The sequence below is a fragment of the Mus pahari genome, chromosome 2 (genome assembly GCF_900095145.1).
Source record: "Mus pahari chromosome 2, PAHARI_EIJ_v1.1, whole genome shotgun sequence".
In the NCBI taxonomy this organism is placed as follows: Eukaryota; Metazoa; Chordata; class Mammalia; order Rodentia; family Muridae; genus Mus; species Mus pahari.
In genome coordinates, this window is record NC_034591.1 from 59,382,734 (window position 1) to 59,402,263 (window position 19,530).

At 44.9% G+C, this 19,530-nt stretch overlaps 1 protein-coding gene across 1 annotated transcript in view; it reads left to right on the forward strand.

Annotated features, from left to right (window-relative positions):
- Positions 1-19,530, forward strand: part of Tmem178b (transmembrane protein 178B) — a 366,258-nt gene that overhangs the window by 107,174 nt on the left and 239,554 nt on the right. Inside the window, exon 2 of the mRNA XM_021190870.2 lies at positions 14,765-14,878. Within this exon, the coding sequence (XP_021046529.1) occupies positions 14,765-14,878 (114 nt within the window). The remainder of the gene's footprint in view (positions 1-14,764; positions 14,879-19,530) is intronic.

Sequence of the window (19,530 nt, forward strand, 5' to 3'; positions counted from 1 at the left end):
TGTCTGGGTGTATCTCGGGCAGAAGACCACTGGGTGTAATTGATATTCAGGGGGGCTAGAAAGTGGGAGGCCCTGGGTTTGGTCCTTAGGCCAAGGTCGTAGGATGCAACCAAGGTTTAGGGTATAAGGGAAGGTGTCCTGAGCCAGGGCTGGGGAAAGATGTCAGAGGCATGGCTGAGAAGAAACTGAGCATCTACACACCCAGCAAGGTGTACAAGACAGGCTGACAGGAGAGGCTGGGCCACGGGTTAGTTATCTCTGGTTAAGCCAGTCCAGGTATGTGCTTGCTGCATGGCATATCTTAAAGGACATTCTTGGTATGAGACTTGTCCTCTGTGGGGCTGTGGGATAATGTCAGCAGCAGTCATTATGAAATGCCTCCTATGTGCCGGGTACTAAGTGCTTTATCTGTATTAATTCATTACATTTTCATAACCTATCTCAAGGAGTAGATGATACTTAAGTCTCACTCTTTCAAAGTGAAGTCCTTTAGGCACAGAGGGTTTCATTAATTTGACCAAAATCAAACACACCCAGAAAGTCTCAAGGCCTGAGGCAAGCTGGGCCCACCCATCTCAGGCTCTTGAGTTCCCCTTCTGTTGCCATAGCAGAGAGAGTGTGTTAGTCATTATTCCTCCTGACATTTGTTTCTTAATACAACCAGGCAATCAGGATAAAGTACCACAGTAACACTTTTCATCTAGCCACTTAAACATGAAGATAGTTGATTTCGGGAGTAGCAGACATAAAGAAAAATGTCATTTATCTATTCAGTCTTTTCCCAATCTTATTGTGGCACTTAGCTTCTATTCAGTTTTAAACTAAGGCATACAACAGGGGTGAAAAGGAAAACAATCAGTTGCCTGGTTTGGTTTCTCCTGTGCAGCCTAGCCTCTCCCCATTCTACCCCAGATATAGGAGATGCCCCTGCATGCACATGTCCCCCCTCCCCCCCATGAGTTGTAGGGAGGTAAATCAGTATCATATAACTCAACTCCCTTTTTAAATGAGAGGGAAAGCTCAGTTGTCTAGACTTCCTACACTCCCATAGCTGAAAAGCAAGTATTCATTCAGCTAGTTGGAAACACCTGGGCAGTTGTCTGAAATGCCCAATTTTCACTCGGCTTCGCCTGATCTTACAGAGATGCAGACCAGAGGAAGGCACAAGCTGGTCTAAACTTCTCTGGTCAGATCAGACTTCACACCCAGGGGTGGCAGCTGGAGGGAACCGCAGCAGTGGCTGGAAGGAGTGTTGGAACCGTCCCTGTCCTGGCTTCTACGGACTCATGAACAATGATTTCACTTTTATCTAAAGAAGCGAGGATGACAAATCTCCAACCCTGTTTGTCTTCTTGCATTCTTCCCCTTTAGGACGCCGACCTCACGTGGAATTCTTAATTCAAAGGAAATGGATGTTTCCCTCTGGCCCAGGAGCTGAGGATTCTTATCAAAAGTGACATGAAAAAAGTGTGAGGCTGGCCTCCCCCTCCCCTTACAGGCCCATCCTTTCTCACTGTGCCTGGCTCCATCACAGTCTCCCCATCTCCAGATCTGTCTTCACTTCCTGGCCCCTGGAGAGAAAGTATGAGCTCATTGTTTTCCATGAAAACCCAGATCTGGTCTCCTTCTCGCCTCGTTTGTCTGTCAGAGACCAAGAGACCAGAGATGGATGAGCCTGCCACTAGCGGAAAGTATTCATGGGAGAGCTGCAGACTCGGCTCTGGGTGTGGGGAGGGCACGGTGGTTAGGGCAGGGGCAGCTCGCAGTTCTGAACCTTCTGGAAGGTTGTTAGGGATGAGATGGGAACACAGGAGCAGATTATTTACTACACCCCAAGTGGCAATTTAAAGCCATACCTCACCTTCTTGTTCTTTCCTGTGAAGTGTGTCTCAGGCGAGAAAATACATGAGCAAAATAGGGGACAGGAGGCTGGAAGCTAGCAGGGTTGATGGGGCAATCGTAGTGACAGCTCATTCTTTATTTCCTTTTGTGAGGAAGTGACTGTAAGTGACATTAAAAAAAAAGTCTCATTTAAAACCTACAAAAGGACTCAGAAGATGGGAAAACCGGAATGAAGAAGTTAGGATTAAAAAGGTCATACTTTGCACCAAAAATGAGGTGACCTTTAGCACAGAAGGTTGCAGAATGTTAGATGCTGCGCTCTGTAGTCAAGGCAGAGGGTGTCTTTGGGAAGGAATGAAAAGCCCGTGGTGAGTGAGCAGTGGAGGGAGATGTTGGAGGAATGGAGACTGCAGACTGTAGCATCATCTGTTGCCATGGAAGGGGTATAATCACCTCCTGTTGGTTTACTGCTTGGATGAACTGGAGGGACAGAGGAGGTCATGGGAGATAATCTCTTTAGTGCAGCAACCAGTTTAAGGCAGATCTAGGATGGTTCAGAGGGAACTGTGAAGTCTAAGGTACTTAAGCTCATGCTCAGCATTTCAAAGAAGATGGGGACTAACAGATCCCAGGAACACAGACTAGCAGCTGTGGAAGGGAGCTCTGGAAAGCCATCCAAAGGAACCACTGGGCCAGGAGTCAGGATGCGGAGAGGTCAGAGGAGATGTGCCATGTTGCTTTGGTCTCTTCTGAGGTCTAGTTCTTAGACATGTTGATCAGGTGAGAGATGTGAGGCAAGGTCTCTCACAATGGTGGCTAATGTGAAGACCCAGGCTAGGCAAGTCAGGAAGGAGACTCACTGCAGGTCGAACAATCGCACACAGAGGGCTTCCTTATCATGGATTGCTTTCTGCTCACGTGGGGATTTTGTGTATGCTTGGTCAGAGTTCACCTCAACCCCACCATGTGGAGAGATTTTAGCAATGGTTTGGATGAGAATCAAGATGGCTTGCTGATAGAGCATGTGGGAGTAATTGCTAATTTGTAGAATGACAAGACCATGATCCAATAATTCCTTCAGGGGCTGGAACAAATAGAAGATTCTACACTGAGCTAATAAATGGAAACATAAAAAAGCAACCAAGAAAAGAAGAGAAGAGAAGAGAAGAGAGAAGAAAAGAAAAGAAAAGAAGGAGACAGAAAGAGTGTTGCTTAAGCGTAGGTGGGATTTGAGTCAGGATTTGAGCTCATTGAAGAAAACTGCTTTGGCATACCCCTTGGGATGATCATCCTTGTCCCTTTCCTCCACTTTGTCCACTTTGCTTTTGGTCCTTGTGTTTATCACAGCAATAGAGAGCAACCAGGACATCTCATTGCTTTTTTGGTTAGCTCTTGTTTTGTTTGGAAATTTTTTTCCTCAAATATTATTTGATCATCATGCTGTGGGGGCTCCTAGACTGGGGAGTTCATGGTCATGTAGCTTTATACAAATCTAACTGTACATGGGGACAGCTGTGCCAGTGCTCTCTGGCCCTGGGGAAGAGGTTCACCCATGCGCTGGGCCTTCAAAATGGCTAGTGTGGTGATGGGTGGCATATGTTTGGGAGAATTTGGGACTCTTCAGTCAGAAGGAATGGAGATCCAGGGATAGGTGGGGCATGCGAGTTGTCTTCAAATATTTATAGGCTGTTGTAAGAGCAGGATGCAGGTCTCCAGAGGCATAACTAATAAATGACGAGAGCTTTTATTGAATGTTCACTGCGGAGCAGGTTTTACATGGGTTTTCTTATTTATTCCTCATCAATCTTGTATCTGCCTTCTGCAGATGAAGAAAAGAAGGCCCTGAAAGGTTGACCAGTTGTCTCAAAGGCTCCTGCTGTCCTGAGAGTAGACTGGAATGTGTTGAAGGTTCTGGAATGGAGTTCATGTTTTCAGCATCTTGTCTTCTGAACCCGTGTATTGATCACTACTAGCCTCTCTGCAGCCTGTGAGGGGAACTATGGAAGCAGACATTTCTTCTTGATCTAATCTAAGAGCAGTAAATGCTGCAAATCCACACAAATGGAATTCTTCACCTTATATAAAATGCAGCGTGGATCCTTGGAAGGTCCCTGTTTTGTTTTGCTTTGTTTGTTTCACAGAAGATCTTGATTTTCCCCGTTTCTTTCATGTGTGAGTGCTGTGTGGTGCTCAGGAATGTCCCTAGTAAGTTTGAATCCCAGCTTTGCTATGTGATAATTGTTTGTGAGCAGGGTGTCTCTCTAAGCTTTTGTTTTTTCATCTATGAAATGGGGGAAATGACAGTGGCTGACTTTTGTGCTTTGTGCAGTACCAAACACAAAGTATTTAGTAAGCAATACCTGATATAAAATAAGTGTAAATGTGCCACATACCAACTTTACCATCAATATCTATAAATGAAGTGAGCCTTTATTGTCTACTCACTGTGAATTGAGGACATACACTTCTCTCTTTTAAATCCTTTTGCTACAGCTAGAAACACACAATTCTTATACACATAGCTGTATAGCACTGCTTCCTCATTACAGGGAGACAACCAGGTTAAGAGGAGGTGGATGCAGGGTCAGAAATGTGGCAGCAGGAGGGATGGGACATGATGGGTCAGGAAAATGAAATTCTGCATGTGTAATCAGAAGGGCTCGCAAACACTACTTATAACCAACACTAATGTAACACAGGATGGAAAGGAATTAAATATTTAGGATTCAGTCTATGTAGTGCATGCAAAACAACACTAAAAGGCAGTATTGATACCACAAGCTCAAAACTAACGCCTGTAAAAATGGAAAGCCTTGAAAAGCCTCAAAATTAAAGATGCAGCAAACACTATTCCTTGATAAGAAGAGAACAGTCAGTCTGGGCTGGCAGCAGCTGGAAGCCTTGCAAACCTTTCAGCACAGAACATCTGGGGGAGGCAGAAGGTGCTGAGGAGAAGACATGAGGGAAGTGGCAGGGATAGTTCTCCTGATGAGCTTCTGTGGAGAGTTGCTTTTAAAGCAGAGCTTTTTTGCTAGCATTGCTAGCTGGTTGTGAAAGGTGAGCCTTGCCCACTTCCTTCATCTCTGTTTCTCTGGAGCAGGGCTGGTGAAGATGTGGGATCTACCAGCCCAGCCTGCCTTCCTGATCCTTTGGAGCCACCCTGATTTGCTACCTGCCCTTTTTAAAAATCATCTCTAACCTCAAACTTCTAACCTCTTGAACCCTACTTCCCTATGGACTTCTAAAGAATCCAACAGGAAACTCGTGCTTTAAAAAAAAAAAAAAGAAAGAACTTTTCTAATCTGCTGAAGGAAAGTTTTACTACTTCCTCTTCTTGCTAAAATATAATTTAAATGTTTTTCCTTTGAGAAAATGCTCTATAAAGAAAAGATAAAAGCTGAGTCGGAAGCTCTCACTGGTTTCCTCCTCCTCCTCCTCCTCCTCCCTCTCCTCCTCCTCCTCCTCCTCTTCCTCCTCCTCCTCCTCCTCCTCCTCTTCCTCCTCCTCCTCCACTTCCTCCTCCTCTTCCTCCTCCTCCTTCTGTTGTTGCTGGCTTCTCATCTTTTCCATGTGCTCTTTCTACTTTCTATTTAATCTGCCTTTATTAAGTACAGGGTGCTAGACAGGCCTTGGGCTAGAAAGTCAGCCCAGGGGAGAGACAGAGAGAGGGAGTTCCATGGGTCTATGCCATGGCCAGTGACCGCCTCTGGAAAGCCCAGTTGCCCTGGGATCTATGAGAACATGGAAGGCAGGCTGCTACCCCTCCCATTCTCTGTCCATTACCCACTTTCTTCCTCTGTCAGTGAATGTAATGAGTTCTTTCCATTTATAAGACTGTGGATGCCTTAGAACCCTTGTTTCTAGGGAACCTTCCACTAAACAGGACTCAGTATGACTGTAGTGTCTGAGAGACTTTACAAGTTTACATCTTGACCACCTCCTGGCTGCTAGAGGAGACTCAGAGATGGATCATCTGTCCAAATATCCACTTTGTTCTTCAGGAAAACAGGGAGTGTATGTTCCCCTTGTGGAATTGTTGTAATGATTTGGGATGTCAACATGGGATCACAGTAGAGTAAACTGTTAGGTATGGAGTACATCTCTTTTTATTATCAACGAAAAAGGAACTTTGGGGGCTAGGGCTCAGCTGGTAAATTGCTTGCCTTGGATTGTGTTTGATCCCCAGAACTCATGTGAAAGCTGCGGAGCTCAGAGGCAAACACTTGTGATCATGGTGTTGGGGAAGAAGAGACAAGAGAATCTGTCAGACTTGCTGGCCAGCAGTGCAGCTGGATCTACGAGCTCCAGGTTCAGTGAGAGACGGACTCTGTCACAGAAAAATAAGATGGAAAGTGATTAAGGAAGACACCCAACACTCACCTCTGGCCTCTACTTGAACACACATACACCCACACAATGCTTTCCACGTGCAATCTTTTAGTAGAGGACCACTTTGGTGAACACACACACACCAACCCTGACCAAAGCTGATGTACCACTTCCAGCCTTCCCTTTCTGCCTCTTGTCTTCATGTGTTCATTGCCCCCTCGGAGCTACTGTTCCACCAGCTTCCTAGGTCGTAATGTGACCGTTGATAACCATAACATAGATCGCTAAAGGTCATTTTGTACCTTTGGAGTATCATCTTTGACTAGCCTGACCTTGTCTCCTTCCATCTGTCTTAGGATCACCGTTGATAATAATTTCTTACTTATCAAGTACTTGCTATGTGCAGGGATAACGCTAAATACTGATGTGAGTTTTCAGTGCATGCCTTGGTTCTTGAAAGAAGGAAGAAAATGGATAGAACTGTCCTTTTCCATTTCTACTTCTCAGTACTCCCTTTGCCATTGAAGACTTAGAGGTAGAGGGTGAGGTGGGGAAGAGTGTGGAGATTCAGGAAGGGGAGGGGCGTGTTTGGGAGGCCAGAGGTAGGCATGTGCTTGCAAAAGAGAGGAAGAGTGAGCTCCCACTGTCCCTCCTAGCTAGCCTGCACCTTCAGCCCTCCACCCTCCCCAGATGCTGTAAGCACCCCATGTTGAACAGCTTCTCTTCTCATTTCCAGTGGAGTTCACATACTGGGAGCTACTGTCAGGAGCCCACAGGTAGGAGCGTTGAGAAGTTGGGTGCTTGTTTTCTTTTGCCTCAGGCTGGCTAGGACTCTTTCTCCACATGGCCACTTTCTACAGGTTCTGGTTGCCATGACCTCATCTGCCCCTCAAGCCCTAGGTTCTGCTAGTTCTTTTGTTGCCAGTCATGGGTCTCTCCTTCATTCTTCCTCTGGTCTCCAAACTGATTTTTTAAAATTTATTTTATTAGATATTTTCTTCATTTACATTTTAAATGCTATCCCGAATGTCCCCTAGACCCTCCCCTTGCCCTGCTCCCCTACTTACTCACTCCCACTTCTTGGCCCTGGCCTTCCCCTGTACGGGGAATATGAAGTTTGCAAGACCAAGGGCCCTCTCTTCCCAATTATGGCCGACTAGGCCATCTTCTGCTACATATGCAGCTAGAGACATGAGCTCTGGGAATACTGATTAGTTCCACCTATAGGGTTGCAGCCCCCTTCAGCTCCTTGGGTAATTTCTCTAGCTCCTCCATTGGGGGTCCTGAGTTCTATCCTATAGATGACTGTGGGCATCCACTTCTGTATTTGCCTGGAACTGGCATAGCCTCACAAGAGATAGCTATATCAGGGTCCTTTCAGCAAAATCTTGCTGGTAGATGCAATAGTGCCTACATTTGGTGACTGATTATGGGATGGGCCCCCGGGTGGGGCAATCTCTGGATGGTCCATCTTTCCTCTTAGCTCCAAACTTTGTCTCTGCAACTTCTTCCATAGGTACTTTATTCCCTATTTTGTGGAGGAGTGAAGTATCAACATGTTGGTCTTCCTTCTTCTTGATTTTCTTGTGTTTTGGAGATTGTATTTTGGGTATTCTAGGTTTCTGGGCTAATATCCACTTATCAGTGAGTGCATATCAAGTGAGTTCTTTTGTGATTGGGTTACCTCACTCAGNATGATATCCTCCAGATACATCNATTTGNCTAANAANTTNATAAATTCATTGTTTTTAATAGNTGAGTAGTANTCCATTGTATAAATGTACCACATTTTCTGTATCCATTCCTCTATTGAGGGACATCTGGGTTCTTTCCAGCTCCTGGCTATTATAAATAGGGCAGCTATGAACATAGTGGAGCATGTGTCCTTATTACCAATTGGAACATCTTCTGGATATATACCCAGAAGAGGTATTGCTAGATCTGCCGGTAGTACTATGTCCATCCAAACTGATTTTTGAGGGCAGTACAGTATGACTTCTCACAGGCATGATGTTGTAAGCAGGTCTCTAGAGCTTATTCAGTTTTACATAAGCGAGGCTTCACACTTGTTGAACAAAGCTTCATTTTCCCTCTTCATTTATATGAGTTTGACTATTTTAGATCCCTCATGTAACATGGACCATGCAGTGTTTGGTTCTTTCATGTAGTCATATATTCCTACATCTCTTCTTAAAGGCTGAATAGCATTTCTTTTTATGAGTATATCACAGTTTTTTCAACCATCCATCTGTCTGTCCATCTATCCATCCATCATTCCAACCATGCATGTTTGGGTTAATTTCTTCTTTGGCTGTTGTGCATGATATTGCAATAATTGCAGGAGAACAGATGTCTCTTTGAGATACAGACTTCAATTCTTTTGGATAGTGATTAGTTGGTCCTATAGTAGCTCCATTTCAGTTTTTGAGGACCTTCCATAGTGATTGTATCAATTTATACCCCCAGTAAGCAAGGATTTGAGTTTCCGTCCCTCTCTAAGGTACGGTCTCACTATGCAGCTTTGGCTGTCTTGGAACTCACTATGTAGATCAGGCATGCTGGCCTTGAACTCACAAAAACCCACCTGCCTCTACCTTCTGAGTGCTAGAATTAAATGCATGGGTCACCACACCAGCGCTTGCTCTCTCTCCTTCCTTCCTTCCTTCCTTCCTTCCTTCCTTCCTTCCTTCCTTCCTTCCTTCCTTCCTTCCCTCTTTCTCTCCCTTTTCCCTAATACCTACTTTCATTTTTTTGGTAATAGTTACTGTAACAGGTATAAGGGCATGTTTCATTGAGGTTTTCATGTGAATTTCATGATTAGTGATACAAGCCTTTTTCATGCACCTGTTCTTTGGTGAAATCACACTCAAGTCTTTACCCGTTCTAAAATCAGGTATTTTGTTTTGGTGTGTGTATATGTGTGTGTGTGTGAGTAAAATTGTCTTTTCAAAAACTCTTTTCAGTCTCCTATTTGAGTGTTGTGTGTCTTGCTAGGATGCTGGTCTACAGGTATGATGGCCATGACAGAGTTTCCAGCAGGGGTTGGAGGTAGAAGGCTGCAGTTTGAGAGCCTCACTGATCTGTTATCCCCCAGATATGACTTCTTAAAGGCCTTAGAGTCTCTGGGCTGGAAAGCAAGTGGAGGTAAAGGCATCTTTGCCCTCCTATCCTGGTGAGACTCTTAGATGCCCTTTTTGCCTTGCAGATAGCCCCTCTGTAACACTCACTGCAGAGAAACTGTCTGTAGCCAGAAGCTCACGTTTTAGGCACACGTATTAGGTCCCCAGATGGTGCCTGTATTTATGAAGCCCAGCACACTGACAGGACCTGCAGACACATGGATAAATATTTTGCCTTTCTTTTAAGGCAATATTTGAATCTTTCCAGCTTAATTGCTGTCAAAGGCAGGATGCTTACAATCTCTGAAGCAAAGCAAACAGCGAGGGCTCCCAGGCTGGGTGCTGTTCCTGCTGCTCCAGCCTGGCTCTGGCCACCACCTGCATGGGTTAGACCACTGTCTCTTGCTCTTGCCGAGTGCCATGAGGCCTTTCCTCTTGTGGGCTGATTGAGCTACAGGTGGAGAGGCCATGGGGGTGGGCAACAGCTCATTTCAGCTCTCCTGTTACTTTTAGCGGTTTGTTGGGTCTGTGTTGAGGCTGAGAGAATCAGACCTCGGCTGAGAAATCAGCCACTCTTCTCAGACATGAGTGACAGGCACCAATCTGGTCATCATGAGTGGCATCTGGTCTTGTGCTCCAAGGCTGGGGACCAGAGAACATTTTGTTTGATTTTTAAATTATTGCAGGTACGGCTCACATAGCTGTGTGTGTAAATATGTGTGTGTATGTGATTCCATGTTTGTGTGTGTGTGTGTATGCACACACCTGTGTGCGCATGCATGCAAATTAGATAAGGGCAGCCCTTCTGGTAAGGGGACACCCCACCCTTGACCCACCAGAGTTCAGGGTTTCACACACAGAGTGGCAGTGGCTTTAGGCACACAGGAACTCTGGGAGTTCTGCTGGACAGATCACAACCTACTCCACCATAGCGAGTCAGCCCACTTCTGGGAAATATTATTTGAATCGTCTGCTTTTTATATCAGCTTCTGGTCTTTTCTTTTCCCCTCCTTCACCTCAGCAAAAAGAAAGCCCCATTGACCTACATTTGTCAAGTATACAGAGGTGTCGATCTGTGAGTCCTTGTGTTTACCTTTTGCCTCACTGTGACTGGCAAGCCCCTCTCTCCTTGTTCAGATAGTGTGTCTGCTAGATAGTCTCTCAGTTCTGTTAACAATCATCCCCTTTCACCCACCACATGTTAATTTACCCCAATTAGTTTAAAACCTTGCACGTAATCAGTTCAGCTGGACTCTGTACATTGTGGCCTCCCAAAGGCTGCCTCATGTTAGTCTTGCATGCCTTCAGAGTACAGGGTGTTAGTGTGTGCCTCATGCTGGGGGCAGTGGAGATAAAGATGAGTGGATAAGGCAGTTAGTATCCTTGCCCTTGAGAAATGCAAAATGTAGGGAGGAGGGAGGCATGTGAACAGATAGATCACAGGCAATGGTGTCTTCCCTGCTGGAGAAGGTGGAGGGGAGGAGAAGTGAGCCCAGCACCCCGTAGCAGGTTTTCCTGATGGACAGGATGGCTTTGTTGGGAAATTGTCATGTGATGTCCTCTCAGGAACACTCGGGGTCATTAGACCCCTGTGCTGGAGCACATGGTCACATTTTCTTTTTATGATATTGGGGAGGAGGTAGGTGAATGGAGGGAGGTTTTGGGTAGACTACCCTGAGCTCTAATTCTGGCCAAGTCACATAATCTTCTCATTCCACCATGACTTTCTTACCATTTGTAAAGCAGGGAGACAATGGTATAACATACTCAGTGACGCCATAGGGTGGACTAAACTGAGCATTATCTCTTTCAGAGTTGTTGGGACAAGTACAGAACCCAGGAACGGGCTCTAGATATGTTAAAAACACTGGTCCCCCCAACTTTCAAGGAGCCTGGGTAGGTTGTCTCAGTTGTTTATCCCAGGGTGTTCTGCATATGTATGTGTCTGTGTGCGCTCTGACATGTGTAAGGTTAGAATCCACGGACGTGTTCTGTTAGTTGAGCTAGGTTATTCTTGTCACATATCCTCTAGTGACAAGGACATGTTCTGGAAAAATCTATCCTTAGGAAGTTTTGGTCTGCTTTGTTAATTTTATAGAGTGTGTCTACATGAAGTAGGATTGCCATGACGTTAGACACCTTCATGTACTACTATCTTAAGGGACCTCCATCCCGTCTGTGGCCTGGCTTTGTTTGAAGCCCTGTGTTGCACATTCCTTTAGTAGGACAACTGCATGGAGAAAGACAAGATCCAGGGACATTTTCGAAATAAGTAGAATTTGATGACTAGGAAGCAAGGGTCTCCCAGGGAAGATGTGGCTGCAGAGATGATGTAGACAGAGGGGGAGATGATACTATTAATAGATAGTATTCAATTAAAGTGTGTGAGGTGTAGCTTTGAGTTGAGACAGTGGGGACTGTCTGGTTGGTACGTTTTCTAGACCAGTTGGGAGAGGAGGGCAGGCTGAGGTATGAGGAGGTGTGTTGGGGAGGTGGTAAGGAATGCTAGAGCATGGAAGAAGCCACGAGAGCCTTGTAGGTTTAACCAGAGTTAGAGGGGCTGAAAACAGAGGTATAGGGAAAGAGCGTATACCACTCTCCCGAACTTTTGCTCCGGATAGAGGCTGTCCTGTTAGAGGGATGTCCGCCAGTAACTGGCAACTGGGCAGTTGTCCAAATATGATTTACAATAAGGCATCGGTTTCACAAGGCTTTCTGTAAATTATTGCACTCCACCAATTGCCAAGTTCCCTGCTGACAGTGGGCCAGGGGGGTCAAACAATTCAATCAGGTGCCACCAGTTATAAATTGAAAATCAGTGGGGTGCAAAATGGATTACCATCAAAATCCATTCAGGTGAAAAACCAAATATCAAAACCCCTAACCTTTAAAAACCCACCCTTTTCCTGATTCTTCACAATGCCCCAGCACTAAGTTTTTAATATCCCCCAGATAAGCAAACGTCAATAGAAACGTGAAGAAGCTGAAAGTGAGGATGGAGGCAGCACTATCTGGCCTCCCATTGGGAACTTGCAAAATGCAGTAGGTTCCTGACTTAATGGCCTGGTGATTCCGTTAGATTCTAAGCAGCCCTCAAGACCAGACAAGCACCACCTGGAAGCTTAAAGGTTTCAGCCAGGTTCTAGCATGTGGCTTCTGTGTATCTGGGTGTAGGTCTGAGAGGATGTCTTTCTAACAAGTTCTTATGGGATGCTCATGCTGCTGGTGCTGGGGTGACATTTAAGGACCTCTGTCCTAAGATGTAGGAACAGTCTGGCAATTTGTAGTGCTGCAAGCTGATTAATAGTTACTTAACATTGTTTCTTTTATTTTTGGTTATAACTTAAGTACACCATCTCCCCTGTCCCTTTCCTCCTTCCAAACCCTCTCATACACCCTTTCTTACTTTCTGGCCTAATTAATTGGTGTTACATACATGTATGTTTAAGTATATATACATATATTCCTAAATATAACCAGCCCAGTCTGTATAATGTTGCTTGCATGTGTGTGTGTTTTGAGGGCTGACCATTTGGTACTGGACCACGTGGTGTGCTCTTCCATGGGTTAGATGACTATTTCTTCCATGCTCAGCATTCCTTAGCTGTCTGTAATTGTTGGTGTACAATCTTTCTTTCCCCTGTTCCAAGATATTCCCTGAGCCCTAGATAAGGGGCTGTTTTATAGATGTGTCTATTTGGGTTGGGTCCACAACTCTACATTTTGATTGACTATGATTTTCTGTAATGATCTCTGTTTCAAAGAGAAGTTTCCTTGATGAAGGGTGAGGACTACACTTACCTGTGGGCCTAAGGACAAATATTTAGAATGTAGTTAGGGAGTATGCTGGACCAGGTACCGAGTCTGTACAGGGCTACAATTTTCTTTAAGAAACCAGAGAAGAAAATAGTTTCAAAGAAATCCAGACTGATCTCAAAGTCTTTTGTTCAGAAGTGAGGTTAGGAAGGTGGAGAGTGCATATCAAGTGAGTTCTTTTGTGACTGGCTTACCTCACTCAGGATGATAGCCTCCAGATACATCCATTTGCCCAAGAATTTCATAAATTCATTGTTTTTAATAGCAGAGTAGTACTCCATTGTGTAAATGTACCACATTTTCTGTATCCATTCCTCTGTTGAGGGACATCTGGGTTCTTTCCAGCTTCTGGCTATTATAAATAAGGCTGCTATGAACATAGTGGAGCATGTGTCCTTATTACCAGTTGGAACATCTTCTGGATATATGCCCAGAAGAGGTATTGCTGGATCTTCTGGTAGAACAACTAACCAGTACCCCCAGAGCTCATGTCTCTAGCTGCATATGTAGCAGAAAATGGCCTAGTCGGCCATCATTGGGAGGCCCCTAGGTCTTGCAAACTTTATATGCCCCAGTACAGGGGAATGACAGGGCCAAGAAGTGGGAGTGGTTGGGTAGGGGAACTGGGTGCGGGGAGGGTATAGGGAACTTTCGGGATAGCATTTGAAATGTAAATAAAGAAAATATCTAATGAAAAAAAAAAAGGAAGATGGAGAGAAAAAAAGGAAGGCGGCCTTTCCATCCTATCCTGTTCTAGAAGACTAGACACTGAAAGCACAAATAATACTATTAGGGCTGAAGGTAGCTCTCTGTCCTGTGTGGAAACAAATCTATTTGACTGCACATTCCTTTTTAACTTGAAGTGGGGTGTGTGTGTGTGTGTGTGTGTGTGTGTGTAGTTGTGTGTGTACATGCATAGGTTGGCAAGAGGGTACCCTCGGTATTATTGATAAGTATTGCTCCTTAAGTACCATCAACCTTTTTAAACTTTGAAAGTAGATTTTCTTAAGGGTAGGTAAACATGGACACCACTTTTTTTTTAAAGCTTCTAATAGTCTGAATTTTGAATCTTCCAGTCTATGCGTGACCCCAGAGATGTATTTTTTAAGTGAGCTTCATCTGATTGTAGCTTTATTCTCTTGCTCTTTTTGAGTCTAGCTTATTGCTCATACAAACTGGTCCGACATGAAACATGTCTCTTTCTTCAGGATGAATATCTGGATCCCAGGATGCTGAAGATGTGGTGTGGTGGTTTAAAAAGGAATGGGCCCCATAGATTCGTGTGTTTGAATCCTTGGCCCATAGGGAGTGGGTGTGAGGCCTTGGAGTAGGTGTGGCCTTGTTGGAGGTAGTGTGGGGGTGGGCTTTGAGGTCTCTTATGCTCAAGCTATGCCTAATGTGGCACCCAGTCTCCTTGTGCTACATTTGGATCAAGATGCAGAACTCTCAGCACCATGTCTGCCTGCATACCTCCGTGCTTCTTGACATGTTGCCAATGGATTAAACCTCTGAAACTAAAAGCCAGTCCCAATAACGTGTTTGTTTGTTTGTTTTAAATAAGACTTTCCATGATCATGGTGTCTCCTTACAGCAATAGAAATCCTAAGACAGGCGGTCCCTGCCTCATTTACACTGGATTTTCTATTTCTCTCTTCCAGGAGAAATTGAGAGATGCACGTACATCAAGTACCACTACTCCTCAGCAACCATCCCCAGGAACCTCACATTCAACATCACGAAGACCATTCGCCAGGATGAGTGGCATGCCCTGCGTAAGTGCTACTGTGCCTCTTTGGCTGTGACTGTGCTGTGATGTCCTTTGGAGGACTTGGGGCATGTGTGTGTGTGTGTGTGTGTGTGTGTGTGTGTGTGTGTGGTGTTGCAATACCCTCTGAGATCTGTGGATGGTCTCAGAACACTGGCATGATCTACTGTCTATGAGAACCCACATCTATGGGTCAGAATTGCCTGAGTTGGTTCGGAGTATATCTGTATTGTAGATTTGTGGAGTTTGTTTTAGATTTTAAAAGACTACACCAACCAACAAAAACTCAAACCACTATAGTTAGTGATCTTAATTCATCCTCCTGGTAGGCATCTGAAATTTCACCTATCTGATGGGATATGCTCTTGGGACTTGACTCAAGCACATCTCCAAGTTGCTTGAAATCCTATTGTGGCAACCCGCAGTCCCTTGTGCTGTTGTTTGTAAAGGGTGAGGGATGCTCGTGGGTTCAGGCTCTCTCTAGGGGATTTGCACTTAGGTGGAAGTCATTAAGCAGGAGGGTCTGGCTCTGCATACAAGCTTCTGTGTGCCTTCAGATGATAGCAGCTGGACACAACAAAGAGCAGAATATCTATGCCCATTGGTTTGGGAATTTCTAGTCTAGGGATCCTTAGAGACTTACATTATGATGAGAGAGTTACTTAATGAGCAAACAGAGTTGGTTATTTTTACTTCTTCTCCATGGGAATCCACTGCCTGTCTGTGTCAAGAGAGTTCTCACTCACGGCTGGTCCCATTCTTCATGTTGACCTGTCCGTCCTGTGAGAAAGCATGGTATACTTCTATTGGGTTTGTCAGACATCATCTTTTTTTCACCCAGCATACAAAGGGTTAGATCAGATTATAATTCCATAAACATGAGCTTTTTAAAAACCACACCCTGATAGCCAGGCTCCTTAAGAGCTGAACTCTGAAGAAGGCACGTCTTTAGGCTAGAGCATTCTTCTTGTCTTCGTCATTATCTTCTTGCCTGGTTTGTCATTGCTTGTGTGGAAACCACCAGCTGTAGCCCACTCTTTGGCTTGACTTTAAGTAGGCACAGCTGGGGGAGGGGGATGGTGATGTGAAGGAGAGGAAGCAAAATTAAGATAGAATGTTCTCTGGTTTCAGGAGGAAAACCACACACACAAAAAAAATGGGCATCCAGATGATGGCCTCTTATTGCTTCTGGTTTGTGATGGCAGAGCAGGGTCCAGAGGGTGGCCCTGAAAACCATACTGTTGCTACTTTAGAGGCACTAAGTAGTATGTGTGGACAGAGAGCTAATGTTCAAAGAGTGTTCCCATGTGCTAGCTCAAGCTAAGGATATCACATACATATTTAATTTTAATGTGGGATTAGCCTTAGCGACTCTAGTAATCAGGGTTATTAATTTCTTTTGGATGGTAGGCATGGAAGACTCCAAATATAGAAATATATGGTGATAATTTCTGATTTCTCACAATCCACCAGTCTAGAATTGTCTCTTAAAGGGATCTTCAAGGTGCATAAGTCTTGTTGATTAACCACACAAGTATAATAGATTCTGGGATTCATCATAAGATTCAAAACCTAAGAGGAAAAAAGGTACTGACATTTCCAATTCAAGTGAACTCAATCTGATTGAAGTTGAAGGGGTTCCCTATATACCAGGCATATACTGGATATCAAGGTCATGGCTCGTTTAAGGAGCTGGAGTCTAGGGGTGGAGAAGGATGGGGTTTGGAGAGAGACATTCACAAAGCAAACAATTGCAAGGCAATGTGATAATTACAGCGTAGGAGACTTGCTTCAAGCAATTAAAATAGTTTGTGGGTATTTTTTTTTCCCAGCCAGAAGGAGAATGATTTCAGTGTAAATTGCAACCACTTTAAGGGAAGCCTGGTGAACTCCATTGGCTGTGGCCATGGTAGATGTCTAGAATCACAAGAGAATTTCCATCATGCCGTCCTTGGAAGTGTGCCGCACGGCAGCAGCCAAGATGGAGAGCTTTGTGGGGGTTCTCTTTGAGCCCTGCGTGTCTCCAGGGTGCTCACTCTCCAACTGGAGTGCTGTTGGGTTTTGAAAAATCTAGCACGCAGCCTCTGTAGCCAAGTAGCGTGCCAGCTTCTATTTTTAACAGATCAAAGCCATTTTGACGATTGATACATGCAAGGTCTCTAGCCCATGGTGGTGGGTGAAGTTGACACTCCCCTTTGGTGATGGATTCATTTGCCTCTTTCATGAAGTCGCCTAATGGGCTATTAAGCTGGCAGAGAGCATTTGCTGGGTCTGACATCTATGACAGCTATTTTAAGCCAGAGGGTGAGGGAGCATCTGTCACAATTGAAGTTGGTCCTAAGCACAACTGGCAATGCCGGGTGGTGGGGGGTCATGGTCTGTGCTCTTGCTAATTTTCAGAGGTCAGATTTTGATGGCATGAGGTAGGAAAGAGGCACAAAAACCTCTTTTGAAATAAAGAGTAGAAGAAATTAAACATTAGGATACTCATGGGATCAGTTATGAAAAATGTGGGAATACCCCCCCCCCAACCTGATCTCTTGGGCTGGGGATGTAGCTGTGTGATAGAGCACTTACCTAATTAATATATGCAAGCCCTTATATTTATTATCCCTCTAACTGGAAAAATAAAACCCTTGTCAATTTTTTAATAGCATTGTGTGCTTTAGTAATCTAAAAGGGGACAAAAGTTTACCTGGTTATCATTTTATGATTTGACCCTAATATCTTATGCTTTGTAATTTTTCTCAGATAATTTTTTTTCTTAGAGGATTTTTGGGGTGGGGGTGGTTGGTAACTTGTTTGTTATAAAATAATTCAACATTTGAACTTCTGTTCTGTTTGGGTCATACACTTTTCACTGGGAATTTGCATTTGGCCTGATCATTGACCCCTGTTTAGGGGGGGGAGGAGGTAGCTTTCAAATAGGAAAAGGCACAATTTGACTTAAAGCTACCTTATATGTTTTGAGAAGTTAACCTGACCAATAGGAAGCTTAACTGTGGGGCTCTAGGCTCCTCCATCTCATGGTAGTATACACAGCAGGTGAAGGGATAAAAGGACCTGTAAGGCACTGTGCTTCCAGATCCTAGTGTGTAACATGCTTACCCCATGGTTAAAGGATGTGGGGTGTTTGTGCATGTTTACATGTGCACAAGTGAGGGGAGCAGAGGAGCTGGCTTCACACCCCACTGCTCTGGGTGAGTTATGACAAAGGCTTGGATTTGGATGGCAAGGGTTAGTGAGCTCTGGTGGGTGTCTTGTTTTTTGTTTTTTTGTTTTTCGTTTTTTTGTTTTTTTTTTTTCCTCCTTACCATAAGGGATGGCAGAACTCCTTCCAGAGCTGAAACCTGTGTTCCTGGTCCACTCAAGCTGGGTGCCCTTCAAGTGGTGCCGACTCACTCTAGTCCCAGCCCAGAGGTGAGCCAGTGGCCTCTTCAGACTGTATGCGTTCTGTCTTCCTTAGTCAGATCGCCTGCCATTTCTGGGACTGGAGCAGGACAGGACAGTGTCACATTGACTGGCCATCAAGGAGTAGACAGTGGCCTCAGAAAATGAACTTAGCAAATGCCACTCTTTGGATCAGTTGCATGGTTTAATGCTCTTCGCATGACAGAACCTGATTACCGGTGGCTAGGGGAAGCTGTCGGGCACTGCTGTGGCATTTCAGTGGCTATCTCCCTCCTCTCCCTAGAATACACCCTGTGGGGTTTTCACAACCCAAGATTCAGTCTGAGGGGGCAGCACTTGTTTAGTGAATTCTTTGTTCTCATGCACTCCTGCACAAAAACCCTGGAGACCATCCTAAATGTCTACCTTTGTCCTTCCCATTACTGTATCCTTTGACCTGTCCTGTCTGCATACTTTGCTCAGGGGATAGATAACAAGGGCAGGTGTGTGTGTGTGTGTGTGTGTGTGTGTGTGTGTGTGTGTGTATGTGTGAACACGCATGCACATACACATGCCTGAGTGTGTCTGAGAGGCCTGAAACAGGGACCCATCAGCTGGGATGGGCTGGCAGAGTCACTGTGACTGAAGGTTCCTGAAGCGGCTAGGTAGCCACTTGTTGGAAGATGTGAGAAGTTTGGCCCTCCTGGCCCTGACTTCTTGATCTACCTGGCAGGAACTCAGTGGCAGCTGTGCCTGAGGTCCCCATTGAGAGCCCCAAGACTCAGTCAGTGTATGTGTCTGTGAGCTCATAGTTCTGTCATTCGGCTTGGGTGGGCATCTAAGATAGAGGTCTCAAATCACAGTTGGTTGCCCCTGGCAGTGAAGATCAAGGAGCTGGGACTCTACTCCTGAAATCAGATCTTCTTCATTATCTTTTGAGAGGCTGAGAGTGAAGGAACGTAGTTTTTTTTCCTAAAGCCTCCTCCTGTCAGAACTGAGGGTTTGACTAATTAGATTGGATGGCCACATTGCACATTTTCAGCTGGCTTGGAGGGAACTAAGAGGAAGGGAAGGATAAAGGGAAGGGAGTGAGGAGGAAGGGAGGAAGGGGAGAAGGGTAGGGAAGACATCTCTTTCTTGACATCCTGGCCTCAGGCCGCAACCATGCCCAACATATTCTCATTCTCTCTCTCTCTCTCTCTCTCTCTCTCTCTCTCTCTCTCTCTCTGTGTGTGTCCAGTTACTAATTGCCTATAGATCATCTGGGTT